The 16,135-nt window shown below is 43.6% G+C and overlaps 1 protein-coding gene and 70 non-coding genes across 71 annotated transcripts; all 71 read right to left on the bottom strand.

Annotated features, from left to right (window-relative positions):
- Window positions 1-16: 16 nt before the first annotated feature.
- On the bottom strand, window positions 17-90 carry TRNAI-AAU (transfer RNA isoleucine (anticodon AAU)). The gene has a single exon. It is a non-coding gene; the product is annotated as a tRNA-Ile (tRNA).
- An 85-nt stretch (window positions 91-175) lies between these two features.
- On the bottom strand, window positions 176-249 carry TRNAI-AAU (transfer RNA isoleucine (anticodon AAU)). The gene has a single exon. It is a non-coding gene; the product is annotated as a tRNA-Ile (tRNA).
- Window positions 250-334: 85 nt separating this feature from the next.
- On the bottom strand, window positions 335-408 carry TRNAI-AAU (transfer RNA isoleucine (anticodon AAU)). The gene has a single exon. It is a non-coding gene; the product is annotated as a tRNA-Ile (tRNA).
- An 85-nt stretch (window positions 409-493) lies between these two features.
- On the bottom strand, window positions 494-567 carry TRNAI-AAU (transfer RNA isoleucine (anticodon AAU)). Its single transcript has one exon. It is a non-coding gene; the product is annotated as a tRNA-Ile (tRNA).
- An 85-nt stretch (window positions 568-652) lies between these two features.
- On the bottom strand, window positions 653-727 carry TRNAI-AAU (transfer RNA isoleucine (anticodon AAU)). Its single transcript has one exon. It is a non-coding gene; the product is annotated as a tRNA-Ile (tRNA).
- Window positions 728-812: 85 nt separating this feature from the next.
- On the bottom strand, window positions 813-886 carry TRNAI-AAU (transfer RNA isoleucine (anticodon AAU)). The gene has a single exon. It is a non-coding gene; the product is annotated as a tRNA-Ile (tRNA).
- Window positions 887-971: 85 nt separating this feature from the next.
- Window positions 972-1,045, bottom strand: TRNAI-AAU (transfer RNA isoleucine (anticodon AAU)). Its single transcript has one exon. It is a non-coding gene; the product is annotated as a tRNA-Ile (tRNA).
- An 85-nt stretch (window positions 1,046-1,130) lies between these two features.
- TRNAI-AAU (transfer RNA isoleucine (anticodon AAU)) lies at window positions 1,131-1,204 on the bottom strand. Its single transcript has one exon. It is a non-coding gene; the product is annotated as a tRNA-Ile (tRNA).
- An 85-nt stretch (window positions 1,205-1,289) lies between these two features.
- TRNAI-AAU (transfer RNA isoleucine (anticodon AAU)) lies at window positions 1,290-1,363 on the bottom strand. The gene has a single exon. It is a non-coding gene; the product is annotated as a tRNA-Ile (tRNA).
- An 85-nt stretch (window positions 1,364-1,448) lies between these two features.
- On the bottom strand, window positions 1,449-1,522 carry TRNAI-AAU (transfer RNA isoleucine (anticodon AAU)). The gene has a single exon. It is a non-coding gene; the product is annotated as a tRNA-Ile (tRNA).
- Window positions 1,523-1,607: 85 nt separating this feature from the next.
- Window positions 1,608-1,681, bottom strand: TRNAI-AAU (transfer RNA isoleucine (anticodon AAU)). Its single transcript has one exon. It is a non-coding gene; the product is annotated as a tRNA-Ile (tRNA).
- An 85-nt stretch (window positions 1,682-1,766) lies between these two features.
- On the bottom strand, window positions 1,767-1,840 carry TRNAI-AAU (transfer RNA isoleucine (anticodon AAU)). Its single transcript has one exon. It is a non-coding gene; the product is annotated as a tRNA-Ile (tRNA).
- Window positions 1,841-1,925: 85 nt separating this feature from the next.
- On the bottom strand, window positions 1,926-1,999 carry TRNAI-AAU (transfer RNA isoleucine (anticodon AAU)). The gene has a single exon. It is a non-coding gene; the product is annotated as a tRNA-Ile (tRNA).
- Window positions 2,000-2,243: 244 nt separating this feature from the next.
- Window positions 2,244-2,317, bottom strand: TRNAI-AAU (transfer RNA isoleucine (anticodon AAU)). The gene has a single exon. It is a non-coding gene; the product is annotated as a tRNA-Ile (tRNA).
- Window positions 2,318-2,402: 85 nt separating this feature from the next.
- Window positions 2,403-2,476, bottom strand: TRNAI-AAU (transfer RNA isoleucine (anticodon AAU)). The gene has a single exon. It is a non-coding gene; the product is annotated as a tRNA-Ile (tRNA).
- Window positions 2,477-2,561: 85 nt separating this feature from the next.
- On the bottom strand, window positions 2,562-2,635 carry TRNAI-AAU (transfer RNA isoleucine (anticodon AAU)). The gene has a single exon. It is a non-coding gene; the product is annotated as a tRNA-Ile (tRNA).
- Window positions 2,636-2,720: 85 nt separating this feature from the next.
- On the bottom strand, window positions 2,721-2,794 carry TRNAI-UAU (transfer RNA isoleucine (anticodon UAU)). Its single transcript has one exon. It is a non-coding gene; the product is annotated as a tRNA-Ile (tRNA).
- Window positions 2,795-2,879: 85 nt separating this feature from the next.
- On the bottom strand, window positions 2,880-2,953 carry TRNAI-AAU (transfer RNA isoleucine (anticodon AAU)). Its single transcript has one exon. It is a non-coding gene; the product is annotated as a tRNA-Ile (tRNA).
- Window positions 2,954-3,038: 85 nt separating this feature from the next.
- TRNAI-AAU (transfer RNA isoleucine (anticodon AAU)) lies at window positions 3,039-3,112 on the bottom strand. Its single transcript has one exon. It is a non-coding gene; the product is annotated as a tRNA-Ile (tRNA).
- Window positions 3,113-3,197: 85 nt separating this feature from the next.
- Window positions 3,198-3,271, bottom strand: TRNAI-AAU (transfer RNA isoleucine (anticodon AAU)). The gene has a single exon. It is a non-coding gene; the product is annotated as a tRNA-Ile (tRNA).
- An 85-nt stretch (window positions 3,272-3,356) lies between these two features.
- TRNAI-AAU (transfer RNA isoleucine (anticodon AAU)) lies at window positions 3,357-3,430 on the bottom strand. The gene has a single exon. It is a non-coding gene; the product is annotated as a tRNA-Ile (tRNA).
- An 85-nt stretch (window positions 3,431-3,515) lies between these two features.
- Window positions 3,516-3,589, bottom strand: TRNAI-AAU (transfer RNA isoleucine (anticodon AAU)). Its single transcript has one exon. It is a non-coding gene; the product is annotated as a tRNA-Ile (tRNA).
- Window positions 3,590-3,833: 244 nt separating this feature from the next.
- Window positions 3,834-3,907, bottom strand: TRNAI-AAU (transfer RNA isoleucine (anticodon AAU)). The gene has a single exon. It is a non-coding gene; the product is annotated as a tRNA-Ile (tRNA).
- An 85-nt stretch (window positions 3,908-3,992) lies between these two features.
- On the bottom strand, window positions 3,993-4,066 carry TRNAI-AAU (transfer RNA isoleucine (anticodon AAU)). Its single transcript has one exon. It is a non-coding gene; the product is annotated as a tRNA-Ile (tRNA).
- An 85-nt stretch (window positions 4,067-4,151) lies between these two features.
- On the bottom strand, window positions 4,152-4,225 carry TRNAI-AAU (transfer RNA isoleucine (anticodon AAU)). The gene has a single exon. It is a non-coding gene; the product is annotated as a tRNA-Ile (tRNA).
- Window positions 4,226-4,310: 85 nt separating this feature from the next.
- On the bottom strand, window positions 4,311-4,384 carry TRNAI-UAU (transfer RNA isoleucine (anticodon UAU)). The gene has a single exon. It is a non-coding gene; the product is annotated as a tRNA-Ile (tRNA).
- Window positions 4,385-4,469: 85 nt separating this feature from the next.
- TRNAI-AAU (transfer RNA isoleucine (anticodon AAU)) lies at window positions 4,470-4,543 on the bottom strand. The gene has a single exon. It is a non-coding gene; the product is annotated as a tRNA-Ile (tRNA).
- An 85-nt stretch (window positions 4,544-4,628) lies between these two features.
- TRNAI-AAU (transfer RNA isoleucine (anticodon AAU)) lies at window positions 4,629-4,702 on the bottom strand. Its single transcript has one exon. It is a non-coding gene; the product is annotated as a tRNA-Ile (tRNA).
- An 85-nt stretch (window positions 4,703-4,787) lies between these two features.
- TRNAI-AAU (transfer RNA isoleucine (anticodon AAU)) lies at window positions 4,788-4,861 on the bottom strand. Its single transcript has one exon. It is a non-coding gene; the product is annotated as a tRNA-Ile (tRNA).
- An 85-nt stretch (window positions 4,862-4,946) lies between these two features.
- Window positions 4,947-5,020, bottom strand: TRNAI-AAU (transfer RNA isoleucine (anticodon AAU)). The gene has a single exon. It is a non-coding gene; the product is annotated as a tRNA-Ile (tRNA).
- Window positions 5,021-5,105: 85 nt separating this feature from the next.
- TRNAI-AAU (transfer RNA isoleucine (anticodon AAU)) lies at window positions 5,106-5,179 on the bottom strand. Its single transcript has one exon. It is a non-coding gene; the product is annotated as a tRNA-Ile (tRNA).
- Window positions 5,180-5,264: 85 nt separating this feature from the next.
- TRNAI-AAU (transfer RNA isoleucine (anticodon AAU)) lies at window positions 5,265-5,338 on the bottom strand. Its single transcript has one exon. It is a non-coding gene; the product is annotated as a tRNA-Ile (tRNA).
- Window positions 5,339-5,423: 85 nt separating this feature from the next.
- Window positions 5,424-5,497, bottom strand: TRNAI-AAU (transfer RNA isoleucine (anticodon AAU)). Its single transcript has one exon. It is a non-coding gene; the product is annotated as a tRNA-Ile (tRNA).
- Window positions 5,498-5,582: 85 nt separating this feature from the next.
- Window positions 5,583-5,656, bottom strand: TRNAI-AAU (transfer RNA isoleucine (anticodon AAU)). Its single transcript has one exon. It is a non-coding gene; the product is annotated as a tRNA-Ile (tRNA).
- An 84-nt stretch (window positions 5,657-5,740) lies between these two features.
- Window positions 5,741-5,814, bottom strand: TRNAI-AAU (transfer RNA isoleucine (anticodon AAU)). Its single transcript has one exon. It is a non-coding gene; the product is annotated as a tRNA-Ile (tRNA).
- Window positions 5,815-5,899: 85 nt separating this feature from the next.
- On the bottom strand, window positions 5,900-5,973 carry TRNAI-AAU (transfer RNA isoleucine (anticodon AAU)). The gene has a single exon. It is a non-coding gene; the product is annotated as a tRNA-Ile (tRNA).
- An 85-nt stretch (window positions 5,974-6,058) lies between these two features.
- Window positions 6,059-6,129, bottom strand: TRNAI-AAU (transfer RNA isoleucine (anticodon AAU)). The gene has a single exon. It is a non-coding gene; the product is annotated as a tRNA-Ile (tRNA).
- An 85-nt stretch (window positions 6,130-6,214) lies between these two features.
- Window positions 6,215-6,288, bottom strand: TRNAI-AAU (transfer RNA isoleucine (anticodon AAU)). Its single transcript has one exon. It is a non-coding gene; the product is annotated as a tRNA-Ile (tRNA).
- An 85-nt stretch (window positions 6,289-6,373) lies between these two features.
- TRNAI-AAU (transfer RNA isoleucine (anticodon AAU)) lies at window positions 6,374-6,447 on the bottom strand. The gene has a single exon. It is a non-coding gene; the product is annotated as a tRNA-Ile (tRNA).
- An 85-nt stretch (window positions 6,448-6,532) lies between these two features.
- TRNAI-AAU (transfer RNA isoleucine (anticodon AAU)) lies at window positions 6,533-6,606 on the bottom strand. Its single transcript has one exon. It is a non-coding gene; the product is annotated as a tRNA-Ile (tRNA).
- A 327-nt stretch (window positions 6,607-6,933) lies between these two features.
- On the bottom strand, window positions 6,934-7,935 carry LOC149711941 (uncharacterized). The gene has a single exon (XM_089860784.1). The coding sequence runs from the start codon at window positions 7,933-7,935 to the stop codon at window positions 6,934-6,936; it is 1,002 nt and encodes a 333-aa protein (XP_089716910.1).
- Window positions 7,936-11,425: 3,490 nt separating this feature from the next.
- TRNAI-AAU (transfer RNA isoleucine (anticodon AAU)) lies at window positions 11,426-11,498 on the bottom strand. Its single transcript has one exon. It is a non-coding gene; the product is annotated as a tRNA-Ile (tRNA).
- An 85-nt stretch (window positions 11,499-11,583) lies between these two features.
- On the bottom strand, window positions 11,584-11,657 carry TRNAI-AAU (transfer RNA isoleucine (anticodon AAU)). Its single transcript has one exon. It is a non-coding gene; the product is annotated as a tRNA-Ile (tRNA).
- Window positions 11,658-11,742: 85 nt separating this feature from the next.
- Window positions 11,743-11,816, bottom strand: TRNAI-AAU (transfer RNA isoleucine (anticodon AAU)). Its single transcript has one exon. It is a non-coding gene; the product is annotated as a tRNA-Ile (tRNA).
- Window positions 11,817-11,901: 85 nt separating this feature from the next.
- On the bottom strand, window positions 11,902-11,975 carry TRNAI-AAU (transfer RNA isoleucine (anticodon AAU)). Its single transcript has one exon. It is a non-coding gene; the product is annotated as a tRNA-Ile (tRNA).
- Window positions 11,976-12,060: 85 nt separating this feature from the next.
- Window positions 12,061-12,134, bottom strand: TRNAI-AAU (transfer RNA isoleucine (anticodon AAU)). Its single transcript has one exon. It is a non-coding gene; the product is annotated as a tRNA-Ile (tRNA).
- An 85-nt stretch (window positions 12,135-12,219) lies between these two features.
- TRNAI-AAU (transfer RNA isoleucine (anticodon AAU)) lies at window positions 12,220-12,293 on the bottom strand. The gene has a single exon. It is a non-coding gene; the product is annotated as a tRNA-Ile (tRNA).
- An 85-nt stretch (window positions 12,294-12,378) lies between these two features.
- TRNAI-AAU (transfer RNA isoleucine (anticodon AAU)) lies at window positions 12,379-12,452 on the bottom strand. The gene has a single exon. It is a non-coding gene; the product is annotated as a tRNA-Ile (tRNA).
- Window positions 12,453-12,537: 85 nt separating this feature from the next.
- Window positions 12,538-12,611, bottom strand: TRNAI-AAU (transfer RNA isoleucine (anticodon AAU)). Its single transcript has one exon. It is a non-coding gene; the product is annotated as a tRNA-Ile (tRNA).
- An 85-nt stretch (window positions 12,612-12,696) lies between these two features.
- TRNAI-AAU (transfer RNA isoleucine (anticodon AAU)) lies at window positions 12,697-12,770 on the bottom strand. Its single transcript has one exon. It is a non-coding gene; the product is annotated as a tRNA-Ile (tRNA).
- An 85-nt stretch (window positions 12,771-12,855) lies between these two features.
- On the bottom strand, window positions 12,856-12,929 carry TRNAI-AAU (transfer RNA isoleucine (anticodon AAU)). The gene has a single exon. It is a non-coding gene; the product is annotated as a tRNA-Ile (tRNA).
- An 85-nt stretch (window positions 12,930-13,014) lies between these two features.
- Window positions 13,015-13,088, bottom strand: TRNAI-AAU (transfer RNA isoleucine (anticodon AAU)). Its single transcript has one exon. It is a non-coding gene; the product is annotated as a tRNA-Ile (tRNA).
- An 85-nt stretch (window positions 13,089-13,173) lies between these two features.
- TRNAI-AAU (transfer RNA isoleucine (anticodon AAU)) lies at window positions 13,174-13,247 on the bottom strand. The gene has a single exon. It is a non-coding gene; the product is annotated as a tRNA-Ile (tRNA).
- An 85-nt stretch (window positions 13,248-13,332) lies between these two features.
- Window positions 13,333-13,406, bottom strand: TRNAI-AAU (transfer RNA isoleucine (anticodon AAU)). The gene has a single exon. It is a non-coding gene; the product is annotated as a tRNA-Ile (tRNA).
- An 84-nt stretch (window positions 13,407-13,490) lies between these two features.
- Window positions 13,491-13,564, bottom strand: TRNAI-AAU (transfer RNA isoleucine (anticodon AAU)). Its single transcript has one exon. It is a non-coding gene; the product is annotated as a tRNA-Ile (tRNA).
- Window positions 13,565-13,649: 85 nt separating this feature from the next.
- On the bottom strand, window positions 13,650-13,723 carry TRNAI-AAU (transfer RNA isoleucine (anticodon AAU)). Its single transcript has one exon. It is a non-coding gene; the product is annotated as a tRNA-Ile (tRNA).
- Window positions 13,724-13,808: 85 nt separating this feature from the next.
- TRNAI-AAU (transfer RNA isoleucine (anticodon AAU)) lies at window positions 13,809-13,882 on the bottom strand. Its single transcript has one exon. It is a non-coding gene; the product is annotated as a tRNA-Ile (tRNA).
- Window positions 13,883-13,967: 85 nt separating this feature from the next.
- TRNAI-AAU (transfer RNA isoleucine (anticodon AAU)) lies at window positions 13,968-14,041 on the bottom strand. Its single transcript has one exon. It is a non-coding gene; the product is annotated as a tRNA-Ile (tRNA).
- Window positions 14,042-14,125: 84 nt separating this feature from the next.
- On the bottom strand, window positions 14,126-14,199 carry TRNAI-AAU (transfer RNA isoleucine (anticodon AAU)). The gene has a single exon. It is a non-coding gene; the product is annotated as a tRNA-Ile (tRNA).
- Window positions 14,200-14,284: 85 nt separating this feature from the next.
- TRNAI-AAU (transfer RNA isoleucine (anticodon AAU)) lies at window positions 14,285-14,358 on the bottom strand. The gene has a single exon. It is a non-coding gene; the product is annotated as a tRNA-Ile (tRNA).
- An 85-nt stretch (window positions 14,359-14,443) lies between these two features.
- On the bottom strand, window positions 14,444-14,517 carry TRNAI-AAU (transfer RNA isoleucine (anticodon AAU)). The gene has a single exon. It is a non-coding gene; the product is annotated as a tRNA-Ile (tRNA).
- Window positions 14,518-14,602: 85 nt separating this feature from the next.
- On the bottom strand, window positions 14,603-14,676 carry TRNAI-AAU (transfer RNA isoleucine (anticodon AAU)). The gene has a single exon. It is a non-coding gene; the product is annotated as a tRNA-Ile (tRNA).
- An 85-nt stretch (window positions 14,677-14,761) lies between these two features.
- Window positions 14,762-14,835, bottom strand: TRNAI-AAU (transfer RNA isoleucine (anticodon AAU)). Its single transcript has one exon. It is a non-coding gene; the product is annotated as a tRNA-Ile (tRNA).
- An 85-nt stretch (window positions 14,836-14,920) lies between these two features.
- TRNAI-AAU (transfer RNA isoleucine (anticodon AAU)) lies at window positions 14,921-14,994 on the bottom strand. Its single transcript has one exon. It is a non-coding gene; the product is annotated as a tRNA-Ile (tRNA).
- Window positions 14,995-15,079: 85 nt separating this feature from the next.
- On the bottom strand, window positions 15,080-15,153 carry TRNAI-AAU (transfer RNA isoleucine (anticodon AAU)). Its single transcript has one exon. It is a non-coding gene; the product is annotated as a tRNA-Ile (tRNA).
- An 85-nt stretch (window positions 15,154-15,238) lies between these two features.
- TRNAI-AAU (transfer RNA isoleucine (anticodon AAU)) lies at window positions 15,239-15,312 on the bottom strand. The gene has a single exon. It is a non-coding gene; the product is annotated as a tRNA-Ile (tRNA).
- Window positions 15,313-15,397: 85 nt separating this feature from the next.
- Window positions 15,398-15,471, bottom strand: TRNAI-AAU (transfer RNA isoleucine (anticodon AAU)). The gene has a single exon. It is a non-coding gene; the product is annotated as a tRNA-Ile (tRNA).
- Window positions 15,472-15,556: 85 nt separating this feature from the next.
- On the bottom strand, window positions 15,557-15,630 carry TRNAI-AAU (transfer RNA isoleucine (anticodon AAU)). Its single transcript has one exon. It is a non-coding gene; the product is annotated as a tRNA-Ile (tRNA).
- An 84-nt stretch (window positions 15,631-15,714) lies between these two features.
- TRNAI-AAU (transfer RNA isoleucine (anticodon AAU)) lies at window positions 15,715-15,788 on the bottom strand. The gene has a single exon. It is a non-coding gene; the product is annotated as a tRNA-Ile (tRNA).
- Window positions 15,789-15,873: 85 nt separating this feature from the next.
- TRNAI-AAU (transfer RNA isoleucine (anticodon AAU)) lies at window positions 15,874-15,947 on the bottom strand. The gene has a single exon. It is a non-coding gene; the product is annotated as a tRNA-Ile (tRNA).
- An 85-nt stretch (window positions 15,948-16,032) lies between these two features.
- TRNAI-AAU (transfer RNA isoleucine (anticodon AAU)) lies at window positions 16,033-16,106 on the bottom strand. The gene has a single exon. It is a non-coding gene; the product is annotated as a tRNA-Ile (tRNA).
- Window positions 16,107-16,135: the final 29 nt, after the last annotated feature.

The raw sequence follows: 16,135 nt of genomic DNA, 5'->3' as shown, positions 1-16,135 counted from the left end.
GAAAAAACAGTATCTATGGCACATGGGGGGATCGAACCCACGACCTTCGCGTTATTAGCACGACGCTCTAACAAACTGAGCTAATGGGCCACACAATTGTAACGCTTTCCAAGATAACAAATATATTTAAATGAAGCCAAAACAATACGGATTTCCAAAGAAAAAACAGTATCTATGGCCCATGGGGGGATCGAACCCACGACCCTCGCTTTATTAGCACGACGCTCTAACCAACTGAGCTAATGGGCCACACAGTTCATAAGCTTTCCAAGATATCAAATATATTAAAATGAAGCCAAAACTTTACAAATTTCCAAAGAAAAAACAGTACCTATGGCCCATGGGGGGATCGAATCCACGACCTTCGCGTTATTAGCACGACGCTCTAGCCAACTGAGCTAATGGGCCACACTCTTAACACGCTTCCCAAGATATCGAAAATATTAAAATGAAGCCAAAACTTAACGGATTTCCAAAGAAAAAACAGTACCTATGGCCCATGGGGGGATTGAACCCACGACCTTCGCGTTATTAGCACGACGCTCTAACCAACTGAGCTAATGGGCCACACACTTAACATCCTTTCCAAGATATCAAATATATTAAAATGAAGCCAAAACTTTACGGATTTCCAAAGAAAAAACAGTACCTATGGCCCGTGGGGGGGATCGAACCCACGACCGTCGCGTTATTAGCACGACGCTCTAACCAACTGAGCTAATGGGCCACACAGTTCATACGCTTTCCAAGATATGAAATATATTTAAATGAAGCAAAAACTTTACGGATTTCCAAAGAAAAAACAGTACCTATGGCCCATGGGGGGATCGAACCCACGACCTTCGCGTTATTAGCACGACGCTCTAACCAACTGAGCTAATGGGCCACACACTTGACACGCTTTCCAAGATATCAAATATATTAAAATGAAGCCAAAACTTTACGGGTTTCCAAAGAAAAAACAGTATCTATGGCACATGGGGGGATCGAACCCACGACCTTCGCGTTATTAGCACGACGCTCTAACCAACTGAGCTAATGGGCCACACAATTGTAACGCTTTCCAAGATATCAAATATATTTAAATGAAGCCAAAACAATACGGATTTCCAAAGAAAAAACAGTATCTATGGCCCATGGGGGGATCGAACCCACGACCTTCGCGTTATTAGCACGACGCTCTAACCAACTGAGCTAATGGGCCACACAGTTCATAAGCTTTCCAAGATATCAAATATATTAAAATGAAGCCAAAACTTTACGGATTTCCAAAGAAAAAACAGTACCTATGGCCCATGGGGGGATCGAACCCACGACCTTCGCGTTATTAGCACGATGCTCTAACCAACTGAGCTAATGGGCCACACACTTGACACGCTTTCCAAGATATCAAATATATTAAAATGAAGCCAAAACTTTACGGATTTCCAAAGAAAAAACAGTATCTATGGCACATGGGGGGATCGAACCCACGACCTTCGCGTTATTAGCACGACGCTCTAACCAACTGAGCTAATGGGCCACACAATTGTAACGCTTTCCAAGATATCAAATATATTTAAATGAAGCCAAAACAATACGGATTTCCAAAGAAAAAACAGTATCTATGGCCCATGGGGGGATCGAACCCACGACCTTCGCGTTATTAGCACGACGCTCTAACCAACTGAGCTAATGGGCCACACAGTTCATAAGCTTTCCAAGATATCAAATATATTAAAATGAAGCCAAAACTTTACGGATTTCCAAAGAAAAAACAGTACCTATGGCCCATGGGGGGATCGAACCCACGACCTTCGCGTTATTAGCACGATGCTCTAACCAACTGAGCTAATGGGCCACACACTTGACACGCTTTCCAAGATATCAAATATATTAAAATGAAGCCAAAACTTTACGGATTTCCAAAGAAAAAACAGTATCTATGGCACATGGGGGGATCGAACCCACGACCTTCGCGTTATTAGCACGACGCTCTAACCAACTAAGCTAATGGGCCACACAGTTCATACGCTTTCCAAGATATCAAATATATTAAAATGAAGCCAAAACTTTACGGATTTCCAAAGAGAAAACAGTACCTATTGCCCATGGGGGGATCGAATCCAAGACCTTCGCGCTATTAGCACGACGCTCTAGCCAACTGAGCTAATGGGCCACACACTTAACATCCTTTCCAAGATATCAAATATATTAAAATGAAGCCAAAACTTTACGGATTTCCAAAGAAAAAACAGTACCTATGGCCCATGGGGGGATCGAACCCACGACCTTCGCGTTATTAGCACGACGCTCTAACCAATTGAGCTAATGGGCCACACAGTTCATACGCTTTCCAAGATATCAAATATATTAAAATGAAGCCAAAACTTTACAAATTTCCAAAGAAAAAACAGTACCTATGGCCCATGGGGGGATCGAATCCACGACCTTCGCGTTATTAGCACGACGCTCTAGCCAACTGAGCTAATGGGCCACACTCTTAACACGCTTTCCAAGATATCGAAAATATTAAAATGAAGCCAAAACTTTACGGATTTCCAAAGAAAAAACAGTACCTATGGCCCATGGGGGGATTGAACCCACGACCTTCGCGTTATTAGCACGACGCTCTAACCAACTGAGCTAATGGGCCACACACTTAACATCCTTTCCAAGATATCAAATATATTAAAATGAAGCCAAAACTTTACGGATTTCCAAAGAAAAAACAGTACCTATGGCCCGTGGGGGGATCGAACCCACGACCGTCGCGTTATAAGCACGACGCTCTAACCAACTGAGCTAATGGGCCACACAGTTCATACGCTTTCCAAGATATGAAATATATTAAAATGAAGCAAAAACTTTACGGATTTCCAAAGAAAAAACAGTACCTATGGCCCATGGGGGGATCGAACCCACGACCTTCGCGTTATTAGCACGACGCTCTAACCAACTGAGCTAATGTGCCACACACTTGACACGCTTTCCAAGATATCAAATATATTAAAATGAAGCCAAAACTTTACGGGTTTCCAAAGAAAAAACAGTATCTATGGCACATGGGGGGATCGAACCCACGACCTTCGCGTTATTAGCACGACGCTCTAACCAACAGAGCTAATGGGCCACACAATTGTAACGCTTTCCAAGATATCAAATATATTTAAATGAAGCCAAAACAATACGGATTTCCAAAGAAAAAACAGTATCTATGGCCCATGGGGGGATCGAACCCACGACCTTCGCGTTATTAGCACGACGCTCTAACCAACTGAGCTAATGGGCCACACAGTTCATAAGCTTTCCAAGATATCAAATATATTAAAATGAAGCCAAAACTTTACGGATTTCCAAAGAAAAAACAGTACCTATGGCCCATGGGGGGATCGAACCCACGACCTTCGCGTTATTAGCACGATGCTCTAACCAACTGAGCTAATGGGCCACACACTTGACACGCTTTCCAAGATATCAAATATATTAAAATGAAGCCAAAACTTTACGGATTTCCAAAGAAAAAACAGTATCTATGGCACATGGGGGGATCGAACCCACGACCTTCGCGTTATTAGCACGACGCTCTAACCAACTAAGCTAATGGGCCACACAGTTCATACGCTTTCCAAGATATCAAATATATTAAAATGAAGCCAAAACTTTACGGATTTCCAAAGAGAAAACAGTACCTATTGCCCATGGGGGGATCGAATCCAAGACCTTCGCGCTATTAGCACGACGCTCTAGCCAACTGAGCTAATGGGCCACACACTTAACATCCTTTCCAAGATATCAAATATATTAAAATGAAGCCAAAACTTTACGGATTTCCAAAGAAAAAACAGTACCTATGGCCCATGGGGGGATCGAACCCACGACCTTCGCGTTATTAGCACGACGCTCTAACCAATTGAGCTAATGGGCCACACAGTTCATACGCTTTCCAAGATATCAAATATATTAAAATGAAGCCAAAACTTTACAAATTTCCAAAGAAAAAACAGTACCTATGGCCCATGGGGGGATCGAATCCACGACCTTCGCGTTATTAGCACGACGCTCTAGCCAACTGAGCTAATGGGCCACACTCTTAACACGCTTTCCAAGATATCGAAAATATTAAAATGAAGCCAAAACTTTACGGATTTCCAAAGAAAAAACAGTACCTATGGCCCATGGGGGGATTGAACCCACGACCTTCGCGTTATTAGCACGACGCTCTAACCAACTGAGCTAATGGGCCACACACTTAACATCCTTTCCAAGATATCAAATATATTAAAATGAAGCCAAAACTTTACGGATTTCCAAAGAAAAAACAGTACCTATGGCCCGTGGGGGGATCGAACCCACGACCGTCGCGTTATAAGCACGACGCTCTAACCAACTGAGCTAATGGGCCACACAGTTCATACGCTTTCCAAGATATGAAATATATTAAAATGAAGCAAAAACTTTACGGATTTCCAAAGAAAAAACAGTACCTATGGCCCATGGGGGGATCGAACCCACGACCTTCGCGTTATTAGCACGACGCTCTAACCAACTGAGCTAATGTGCCACACACTTGACACGCTTTCCAAGATATCAAATATATTAAAATGAAGCCAAAACTTTACGGGTTTCCAAAGAAAAAACAGTATCTATGGCACATGGGGGAATCGAACCCACGACCTTCGCGTTATTAGCACGACGCTCTAACCAACAGAGCTAATGGGCCACACAATTCTAACGCTTTCCAAGATATCAAATATATTTAAATGAAGCCAAAACAATACGGATTTCCAAAGAAAAAACAGAATCTATGGCCCATGGGGGGATCGAAACCACGACCTTCGCGTTATTAGCACGACGCTCTAACCAACTGAGCTAATGGGCCACACAGTTCATAAGCTTTCCAAGATATCAAATATATTAAAATGAAGCCAAAACTTTACGGATTTCCAAAGAAAAAACAGTACCTATGGCCCATGGGGGGATCGAACCCACGACCTTCGCGTTATTAGCACGACGCTCTAACCAACTGAGCTAATGGGCCACACACTTGACACGCTTTCCAAGATATCAAATATATTAAAATGAAGCCAAAACTTTACGGATTTCCAAAGAAAAAACAGTATCTATGGCACATGGGGGGATCGAACCCACGACCTTCGCGTTATTAGCACGACGCTCTAACAAACTGAGCTAATGGGCCACACAATTGTAACGCTTTCCAAGATAACAAATATATTTAAATGAAGCCAAAACAATACGGATTTCCAAAGAAAAAACAGTATCTATGGCCCATGGGGGGATCGAACCCACGACCCTCGCTTTATTAGCACGACGCTCTAACCAACTGAGCTAATGGGCCACACAGTTCATAAGCTTTCCAAGATATCAAATATATTAAAATGAAGCCAAAACTTTACAAATTTCCAAAGAAAAAACAGTACCTATGGCCCATGGGGGGATCGAATCCACGACCTTCGCGTTATTAGCACGACGCTCTAGCCAACTGAGCTAATGGGCCACACTCTTAACACGCTTTCCAAGATATCGAAAATATTAAAATGAAGCCAAAACTTTACGGATTTCCAAAGAAAAAACAGTACCTATGGCCCATGGGGGGATTGAACCCACGACCTTCGCGTTATTAGCACGACGCTCTAACCAACTGAGCTAATGGGCCACACACTTAACATGCTTTCCAAGATATCAAATATATTAAAATGAAGCCAAAACGTTACAGATTTCGAAGAAAAAACTGTACCTATGGCCCATGGGGGGATCGAACCCACGACCTTCAAGTTATTAGCACGACGCTCTAACCTACTGAGCTAATGGGCCACACTTTTAGGACGCTTTCCCAGATATAAAATATATTAAAATGAAGCCAAAACTTTACGGATTTCCAAAGAAAAAACAGTACCTATGGCCCATGGGGGGATCGAACCCACGACCTTCGCGTTATTAGCACGACGCTCTAACCAACTGAGCTAATGGGCCACACACTTGACACGCTTTCCAAGATATCAAATATATTAAAATGAAGCCAAAACTTTACGGGTTTCCAAAGAAAAAACAGTATCTATGGCCCATGGGGGGATCGAACCCACCTTCGCGTTATTAGCACGACGCTCTAACCAACTGAGCTAATGGGCCACACAGTTCATACGCTTTCCAAGATATCAAATATATTAAAATGAAGCCAAAACTTTACGGATTTCCAAAGAAAAAACAGTACCTATGGCCCGTGCTGGGATCGAACCCACGACCGTCGCGTTATTAGCACGACGCTCTAACCAACTGAGCTAATCGGCCACACAATTCATACGCTTTCCAAGATATCAAATATATTAAAATGAAGCAAAAACTTTACGGATTTCCAAAGAAAAAACAGTACCTATGGCCCATGGGGGGATCGAACCCACGACCTTCGCGTTATTAGCACGACGCTCTAACCAACTGAGCTAATGGGCCACACACTTGACACGCTTTCCAAGATATCAAATATATTAAAATGAAGCCAAAACTTTACGGATTTCCAAAGAAAAAACAGTATCTATGGCACATGGGGGGATCGAACCAACGACCTTCGCGTTATTAGCACGACGCTCTAACCAACTGAGCTAATGGGCCACACACTTAACATGCTTTCCAAGATATCAAATATATTAAAATGAAGCCAAAACGTTACAGATTTCGAAGAAAAAACTGTACCTATGGCCTGTTATGATTTAGAACAATAGCTTAGTTTAAAAAGAACTTTATTGTCTGAAGTCTACATCCGAATGAATATTAACATTCTTCGTTATGTTTACATTACAGCTCGTATCGATAGGGATACGCCCTCTTCAATAGATAACATTTTATCTACAAAAAACCATTTAGCCTATTTTCTATCTAGTTACAATATAACATCTTTCCTTTCCTGTTTAAGTTATGATTATTGACATTAGACGAGTTTTAAATTAACTGTTGCTGATATCGTATAGGTGGTTGACTCAGCCGGCCTGATCTAGTAATTGTGGGCCATGTAGTTTCTGGAGAGTGTTTTCGTCTGGACTCTTGGTGTGGGAAAGGTACTCGCTCCTTAGGCGGTCCGGTGCATGACGTGGTTGCTGTTATAGGCGGAAGTTCTGATCTCGTTTCCGTTTCGTTCCCTTGGTCTGTACGCTCTCTCTCGTACGTCCTTCCTATTATAGTTTTAGCTTTTCCTCCATTCGTCGTGACTGTTTGATATTCAGTTTGTGAATATGGTCCGTCTGCTCTGTTCCCAAGCATGCGATCTTCCTCTCGCTTTCCTTGTGGGATTTCTCGTAAATGTGTTCGAGTCCTTCTATAGATTTGGTTTTCTTTGGTTCTAATACGGTGCGATCTTGGTTCTGGTCCAGACGCTATAATCGTTGCTGGTAGCCAATTTCTATGGCCTGCTTGATATACGATATCTTGGCCTATCTGAAGGGAAGGCAAAGGTTGGGCGGTTTTTTGCTTGGCGGTCATATTATGTCTTCGTTCCTCCAAGGCCCTCAGTGCATCTCGTATGGGGTATCGTGGTTCCAACGTTTTTACAGTAGTCGTTAGCGGTGTCCTAATGCGCCTTCCCATGCACAGTTCCGTGGGTGAAGGCAAATCACCTTTTGGGGTTGAGCGATATTCCCTTAATACGCTTTGAAGATCTTGTCCGTCCATTGATGCTTTGATGATCGAGTTCTTTATTGTCTGTATTGCTCTTTCTGCCATTCCGTTTGATTTCGGGTAGTATGGCGATGATGTTATGTGCTGTACATGACTTTGTTCGAGGAAGTGTTGGAACTCGGCGGAATTGAACGGTGGTACGTTGTCAGAGATTAGATGCAGAGGTGCTCCATGACGCGCGAATTGAGGTTTTAAAAAGTTGATAATCGCTTGCGCGTTTGTGGTAGTAAGTTCTTGAACTTCCACAAACTTGGAAAAGTAATCAATCATGAGTATCATGTTCCGTCCGTTGACTTTGAATAGGTCGACGCCGACTGTTTCAAAGGGTAGTCTCGGTATTGGATGAGGTTGTATCGGCAATGGAGCCTAGATGCTCAATACGCGTCGCTCACCAACAATGAGCACGCTTTCCACGCTGATGGTCAACAAGAGTCGCTCGCCTACAATGAGCACGCTTTCTATGATGATGTACCCTCGGAAGACTATGACCCAGCAGAAGAATATCGTCATAACCAACCCGATACTTTTTTTACGTTCGCTCTTACGCTCACCTCGAACCAACTACAAGTACTGGAAGAGCGCCACGATAATCACGATGAAATCTTTGACGACGTATACCTGTACGACAAACCGACCTCTTTCAAAATCGATACCGGTTCGCAAGTCAACATCATTGCAATGGAACAATACATGGCGTTGCCGCATCGACCTCCTTTGCGCACACCCCACTACACTGTCACTGCCTATTCTGGTCACCCTGTACCTATCGCCGGTGTCGTGGAAATACCATGTACATCGTACACTGCCGTAGCCAACTACCCGTTTTATGTCACGACGGAAAACAGAACACCTATTCTAGGAGCACAAGCCTCAATCTGCCTGGGTCTTATAGAACATCACCGACACTCGCTGGGTCCTCCACCGAGTGCGAATTTGACCGTTTGCCACCTTCCATCTCAGCCAAAAGGACCATCATCGTCCTTGGCAAGCACCAACGATAGCGAAGCATTGGGGTTTACATTCGAACAACTGGCAAGACAATATCCCATGGCTTTCGACTCAATTGGCAAATTACCAGGAGAGTATTCCATACAACTCCGTCCGAACATCACACCAACAATATCTGCAGCGCACCAAATTCCCTTTGCTTATCGAACAGCGGTGCAGCGAGAATTACAACGAATGACTACATTAGGAATAATCCGCCCGGTTACAGAACCGACAGACTGGGTTCACCCTATGGTGGTGGTTCCTAAAGCAGCAAAACTGGGTGAAAGACAAGATCAAGTGGAAAACTGGGTGAAAGACAAGATCAAGTGGAAGTGCGCATCTGCATAGACCCACGCAAGCTCAATGACGCAATAAAACGCCAACCATACCCAGTACCAACCAGCCAGGAGATATTCGCCACGTTAAACGGGTCAACCATATTCACGGTTTTTGACGTCCAAAGCGCTTTCTGGCAGATACCTCTAACCGACGACAGCTCAAAACTTTGCACGTTTGCAACACCATTCGGACGCTTCCGTTTCACGCGACTACCGTATGGCGTCGTTACAGGAACTGAAATCTGTCAGCGGACGATGCGATCACTATACCCCATCAAGGACTTTCCGGAGGTTCATATCTCGACGGATGACTTTTTAATACATGCACATGATCCAACTGCCCACAAGAATCTCATTTTCAAAGTCTTGGACAGAGCGGTTGAAGCTGGCCTTTGTTTCGGGTCGAAAAAAGCCCAATTTGCCCTTCCGAAAGTTAAATTCCTGGGCAACATATTAACAGCAGAAGGAGTACAAATTGATCCCACCAAACTGGAAGCAATCACATCAATGCCACCGCCACCTGATAAAACTGCACTCCAAAGTTTCCTCGGCATGGTAAATTATATTGTCCGTCCATTGACCGTTTCATACCAGACGCTAATAAGGACACAGCTCCCTTAAGGGCTTTACTACGAAAGGACGTGTTCTATGCATGGGAGCAGACCCATCAACAGCATTTCATCAACCTCAAAACCCGGGCTACAACGGCACCTGTGTTAGCATTTTTCAACCCAAAAGCACCAATCATACTGTCAGTGGACGCCAGCCAGATCGGAGTAGGGGCGGTGCTGCTGCAAAATCAGCATCCGGTAGAATACGCGTCGACCTCTTTCACGGAAACACAAACCAGGTACTCACAGATCGAAAAAGAGTTGCTGGCAGTAACCTGGGCGTGCGAGCATTTCAACTACTACGTTGCTGGAACAAAAATTACAGTGCAAACCGACCACAAGCCGCTACTTGGAGTAATAAAGAAACCATTACACTTGATATCACCACGATTACAGCGTCTACTCATGAGACTCTTTCGTTTTCAAATCGATTTGATATACGTTCCGGGAACCCAATTGTATATCGCGGATATGCTATCAAGAATGCCACAAAAACATACAACAATCAACACGGACAACATGGAAGGTCCACAGGCCTCGCTCCATGCACTCTCGGCATTACCGAACACAACGCAAGAAATTTATAAACACGCCACGGCCGCTGATGAGACTCTTATGAGAGTCATACAATTAACACAAGAAGGATGGCCTCCATCACAGAAAGCTCTGCCTTCGGAGATTCGGCCATACTGGCAATATCAAGGCGAACTCCACGTAGCTGACGGTCTGCTTTACAGAGGCACATGCCTGGTGATACCATCCAACATGAGAAGCCAGGTCCTGGCCAAGGTACACTCCACACACCAAGGGATCGGTTCATGCATAGCCAAAGCAAAGGCAAACGTATTTTGGCCGCGTCTCCAAGACGACTTAACGTACTACATCAAAAACTGCGCGATCTGCCGAAATCAAGGCCGAGCCAATGAGTACCTTTATTAGCGTCTTGCGTAGTTCGTCGTTACGTATCCCGGTGATGATGAGTGTGGCGATAATGGAGTCTGTCAAGGTGCCTAGCTCACAGTCGCTGGCTTTAGTTTTTAAGTCGGTGAGGAAGTCATCGAATGTTTGGTGTGGTTCTTGTTTGGTAGTGAAGAGCGCGTAGCGCAAGTATGCCAGGTGTTTGTGGGGAGCATAATACTGATCAAATGCGTCGATTATTTGTTGTGTTGTCCTATTGGGCTCCGCAATAACACTGACCGTGCCATCTGCGGCAGTTTGTGTAACGGTTAGGGTTTTATAGATTCTTCTACCAGCGGCGCCAAGGATATGCAGGAACGTGGCACGTTGTGTCGAGATAGTTTCCGTACTAAGTTTCGCGGCGGCTGCGTAGTATGAGTAGTCTTCTTTATATTGGCGCCAGGAAGCCGCTGGATCAGGACCGGGGACCAGCGGGGCAGGACTTTTAAACGAGGTCATCGCGTACTGCGCGGGAGAGGCAAGGGTGAGTTGAGATCACGACTCTATCACCATGTTATGATTTAGAACAATAGCTTAGTTTAAAAAGAACTTTATTGTCTGAAGTCTACATCCGAATGAATATTAACATTCTTCGTTATGTTTACATTACAGCTCGTATCGATAGGGATACGCCCTCTTCAATAGATAAAATTTTATCTACAAAACACCATTTAGCCTATTTTCTATCTAGTTACAATATAACATGGCCCATGGGGGGGATCGAACCCACGACCTTCAAGTTATTAGCACGACGCTCTAACCTACTGAGCTAATTGACCACACTTTTAGGACGCTTTCCCAGATATCAAATATATTAAAATGAAGCCAAAACTTTACGGATTTTCAAAGAAAAAACAGCACCTATGGCCCAAGTGGGGATCGAACCCACGACCTTCGCGTTATTAGCACGACGCTCTACCCAACTGAGATAATGGCCACACAGTTCATACGCTTTCCAAGATATCAAATATATTAAAATGAAGCCAAAACTTTACGGATTTCCAAAGAAAAAACAGTACCTACGGCCCATAGGGAGATCGAACCCACGACCTTCGCGTTATTAGCACGACGCTCTAACCAACTGAGCTAATGGGCCACACAGTTCATATGCTTTCCAAGATATCAAATATATTAAAATGAAGCCAAAACTTTACGGATTTCAAAAGAAAAAACAAAACCTATGGCCCGTGGGGGGATCGAACCCACGACCGTCGCGTTATTAGCACGACGCTCTAACCAACTGAGCTAATGGGCCACACAGTTCATAAGCTTTCCAAGATATCAAATATATTAAAATGAAGCCAAAACTTTACGGATTTCCAAAGAAAAAACAGTACCTATGGCCCATGGGGGGATCGAACCCACGACCTTCGCGTTATTAGCACGACGCTCTAACCAACTGAGCTAATGGGCCACACAATTGTAACGCTTTCCAAGATATCAAATATATTTAAATGAAGCCAAAACAATACGGATTTCCAAAGAAAAAACAGTATCTATGGCCCATGGGGGGATCGAACCCACGACCTTCGCGTTATTAGCACGACGCTCTAACCAACTGAGCTAATGGGCCACACAGTTCATAAGCTTTCCAAGATATCAAATATATTAAAATGAAGCCAAAACTTTACAAATTTCCAAAGAAAAAACAGTACCTATGGCCCATGGGGGGATCGAATCCACGACCTTCGCGTTATTAGCACGACGCTCTAGCCAACTGAGCTAATGGGCCACACTCTTAACACGCTTTCCAAGATATCGAAAATATTAAAATGAAGCCAAAACTTTACGGATTTCCAAAGAAAAAACAGTACCTATGGCCCACGGGGGGATTGAACCCACGACCTTCGCGTTATTAGCACGACGCTCTAACCAACTGAGCTAATGGGCCACACAATTAACAAGCTTTCCAAGATATCAAATATATTAAAATGAAGCCAAAACTTTACGGATTTCCAAAGAAAAAACAGTACCTATGGCCCGTGGGGGGATCGAACCCACGACCGTCGCGTTATTAGCACGACGCTCTAACCAACTGAGCTAATGGGCCACACAGTTCATACGCTTTCCAAGATATCAAATATATTAAAATGAAGCAAAAACTTTACGGATTTCCAAAGAAAAAACAGTACCTATGGCCCATGGGGGGATCGAACCCACGACCTTCGCGTTATTAGCACGACGCTCTAACCAACTGAGCTAATGGGCCACACACTTGACACGCTTTCCAAGATATCAAATATATTAAAATGAAGCCAAAACTTTACGGATTTCCAAAGAAAAAACAGTATCTATGGCACATGGGGGGATCGAACCCACGACCTTCGCGTTATTAGCACGACGCTCTAACCAACTGAGCTAATGGGCCACACAATTGTAACGCTTTCCAAGATATCAAATATATTTAAATGAAGCCAAAACAATACGGATTTCCAAAGAAAAAACAGTATCTATGGCCCATGGGGGGATCGAACCCACGACCTTCGCTTTATTAGCACGACGCTCTAACCAACTGAGCTAATGGGCCACACAGTTCATAAGCTTTCCAAGATATCAAATATATTAAAATGAAGCCAAAACTTTACAAATTTCCAAAGAAAAAACAGTACCTATGGCCCATGGGGGGATCGAATCCACGACCTTCGCGTTATTAGCACGACGCTCTAGCCAACTGAGCTAATGGGCCACACTCTTAACACGCTTTCCAAGATATCGAAAATATTAAAATGAAGCCAAAACTTTACGGATTTCCAAAGAAAAAACAGTACCTATGGCCCATGGGGGGATTGAACCCACGACCTTCGCGTTATTAGCACGACGCTCTAACCAACTGAGCTAATGGGCCACACACTTAACATGCTTTCCAAGATATCAAATATATTAAAATGAAGCCAAAACGTTACAGATTTCGAAGAAAAAACTGTACCTATGACCCATGGGGGGATCGAACCCACGACCTTCAAGTTATTAGCACGACGCTCTAACCTACTGAGCTAATGGGCCACACTTTTAGGACGCTTTCCCAGATATCAAATATATTAAAATGAAGCCAAAACTTTACGGATTTCCAAAGAAAAAACAGTACCTATGGCCCATGGGGGGATCGAACCCACGACCTTCGCGTTATTAGCACAACGCTCTAACCAATTGAGCTAATGGGCCACACAGTTCATACGCTTTCCAAGATATCAAATATATTAAAATGAAGCCAAAACTTTACAAATTTCCAAAGAAAAAACAGTACCTATGGCCCATGGGGGGATCGAATCCACGACCTTCGCGTTATTAGCACGACGCTCTAGCCAACTGAGCTAATGGGCCACACTCTTAACACTCTTTCCAAGATATAGAAAATATTAAAATGAAGCCAAAACTTTACGGATTTCCAAAGAAAAAACAGTACCTATAGCCCATGGGGGGATTGAACCCACGACCTTCGCGTTATTAGCACGACGCTCTAACCAACTGAGCTAATGGGCCACACACTTAACAAGCTTTCCAAGATATCAAATATATTAAAATGAAGCCAAAACGTTACAGATTTCGAAGAAAAAACTGTACCTATGGCCCATGGGGGGATCGAACCCACGACCTTCAAGTTATTAGCACGACGCTCTAACCTACTGAGCTAATGGGCCACACTTTTAGGAAGCTTTCCCAGATATCAAATATATTAAAATGAAGCCAAAACTTTACGGATTTCCAAAGAAAAAACAGTACCTATGGCCCATGGGGGGATCGAACCCACGACCTTCGCGTTATTAGCACGACGCTCTAACCAATTGAGCTAATGGGCCACACAGTTCATACGCTTTCCAAGATATCAAATATATTAAAATGAAGCCAAAACTTTACAAATTTCCAAAGAAAAAACAGTACCTATGGCCCATGGGGGGATCGAATCCACGACCTTCGCGTTATTAGCACGACGCTCTAGCCAACTGAGCTAATGGGCCACACTCTTAACACGCTTTCCAAGATATCGAAAATATTAAAATGAAGCCAAAACTTTACGGATTTCCAAAGAAAAAACAGTACCTATGGCCCATGGGGGGATTGAACCCACGACCTTCGCGTTATTAGCACGACGCTCTAACCAACTGAGCTAATGGGCCACACACTTAACAAGCTTTCCAAGATATCAAATATATTAAAATGAAGCCAAAACTTTACGGATTTCCAAAGAAAAAACAGTACCTATGGCCCGTGGGGGGATCGAACCCACGACCGTCGCGTTATTAGCACGACGCTCTAACCAACTGAGCTAATGGGCCACACAGTTCATACGCTTTCCAAGATATCAAATATATTAAAATGAAGCAAAAACTTTACGGATTTCCAAAGAAAAAACAGTACCTATGGCCCATGGGGGGATCGAACCCACGACCTTCGCGTTATTAGCACGACGCTCTAACCAACTGAGCTAATGGGCCACACACTTGACACGCTTTCCAAGATATCAAATATATTAAAATGAAGCCAAAACTTTACGGATTTCCAAAGAAAAAACAGTATCTATGGCACATGGGGGGATCGAACCCACGACCTTCGCGTTATTAGCACGACGCTCTAACCAACTGAGCTAATGGGCCACACAATTGTAACGCTTTCCAAGATATCAAATATATTTAAATGAAGCCAAAACAATACGGATTTCCAAAGAAAAAACAGTATCTATGGCCCATGGGGGGATCGAACCCACGACCTTCGCTTTATTAGCACGACGCTCTAACCAACTGAGCTAATGGGCCACACAGTTCATAAGCTTTCCAAGATATCAAATATATTAAAATGAAGCCAAAACTTTACAAATTTCCAAAGAAAAAACAGTACCTATGGCCCATGGGGGGATCGAATCCACGACCTTCGCGTTATTAGCACGACGCTCTAGCCAACTGAGCTAATGGGCCACACTCTTAACACTCTTTCCAAGATATCGAAAATATTAAAATGAAGCCAAAACTTTACGGATTTCCAAAGAAAAAACAGTACCTATAGCCCATGGGGGGATTGAACCCACGACCTTCGCGTTATTAGCACGACGCTCTAACCAACTGAGCTAATGGGCCACACACTTAACAAGCTTTCCAAGATATCAAATATATTAAAATGAAGCCAAAACGTTACAGATTTCGAAGAAAAAACTGTACCTATGGCCCATGGGGGGATCGAACCCACGACCTTCAAGTTATTAGCACGACGCTCTAACCTACTAAGCTAATGGGCCACACTTTTAGGACGCTTTCCCAGATATCAAATATATTAAAATGAAGCCAAAACTTTACGGATTTCCAAAGAAAAAACAGTACCTATGGCCCATGGGGGGATCGAACCCACGACCTTCGCGTTATTAGCACGACGCTCTAACCAATTGAGCTAATGGGCCACACAGTTCATACGCTTTCCAAGATATCAAATATATTAAAATGAAGCCAAAACTTTACAAATTTCCAAAGAAAAAACAGTACCTATGGCCCATGGGGGGATCGAATCCACGACCTTCGCGTTATTAGCACGACGCTCTAGCCAACTGAGCTAATGGGCCACACACTTAACAAGCTTTCCAAGATATCA

Source organism: Phalangium opilio, unplaced genomic scaffold (genome assembly GCF_054372755.1).
Source record: "Phalangium opilio isolate 3A_F unplaced genomic scaffold, DU_Popi_V2 ptg000011l_1, whole genome shotgun sequence".
NCBI classification, from domain to species: Eukaryota; Metazoa; Arthropoda; class Arachnida; order Opiliones; family Phalangiidae; genus Phalangium; species Phalangium opilio.
Note: the sequence above shows the minus strand (reverse complement) of the source record. Positions and strands in the feature narration are given on the sequence as shown.

Excerpts from the sequence above, each read along its gene's own strand:
- LOC149711941 (XM_089860784.1), bottom strand. The coding sequence starts at position 7,935 with ATGATTGATTACTTTTCCAAGTTTGTGGAAGTTCAAGAACTTACTACC.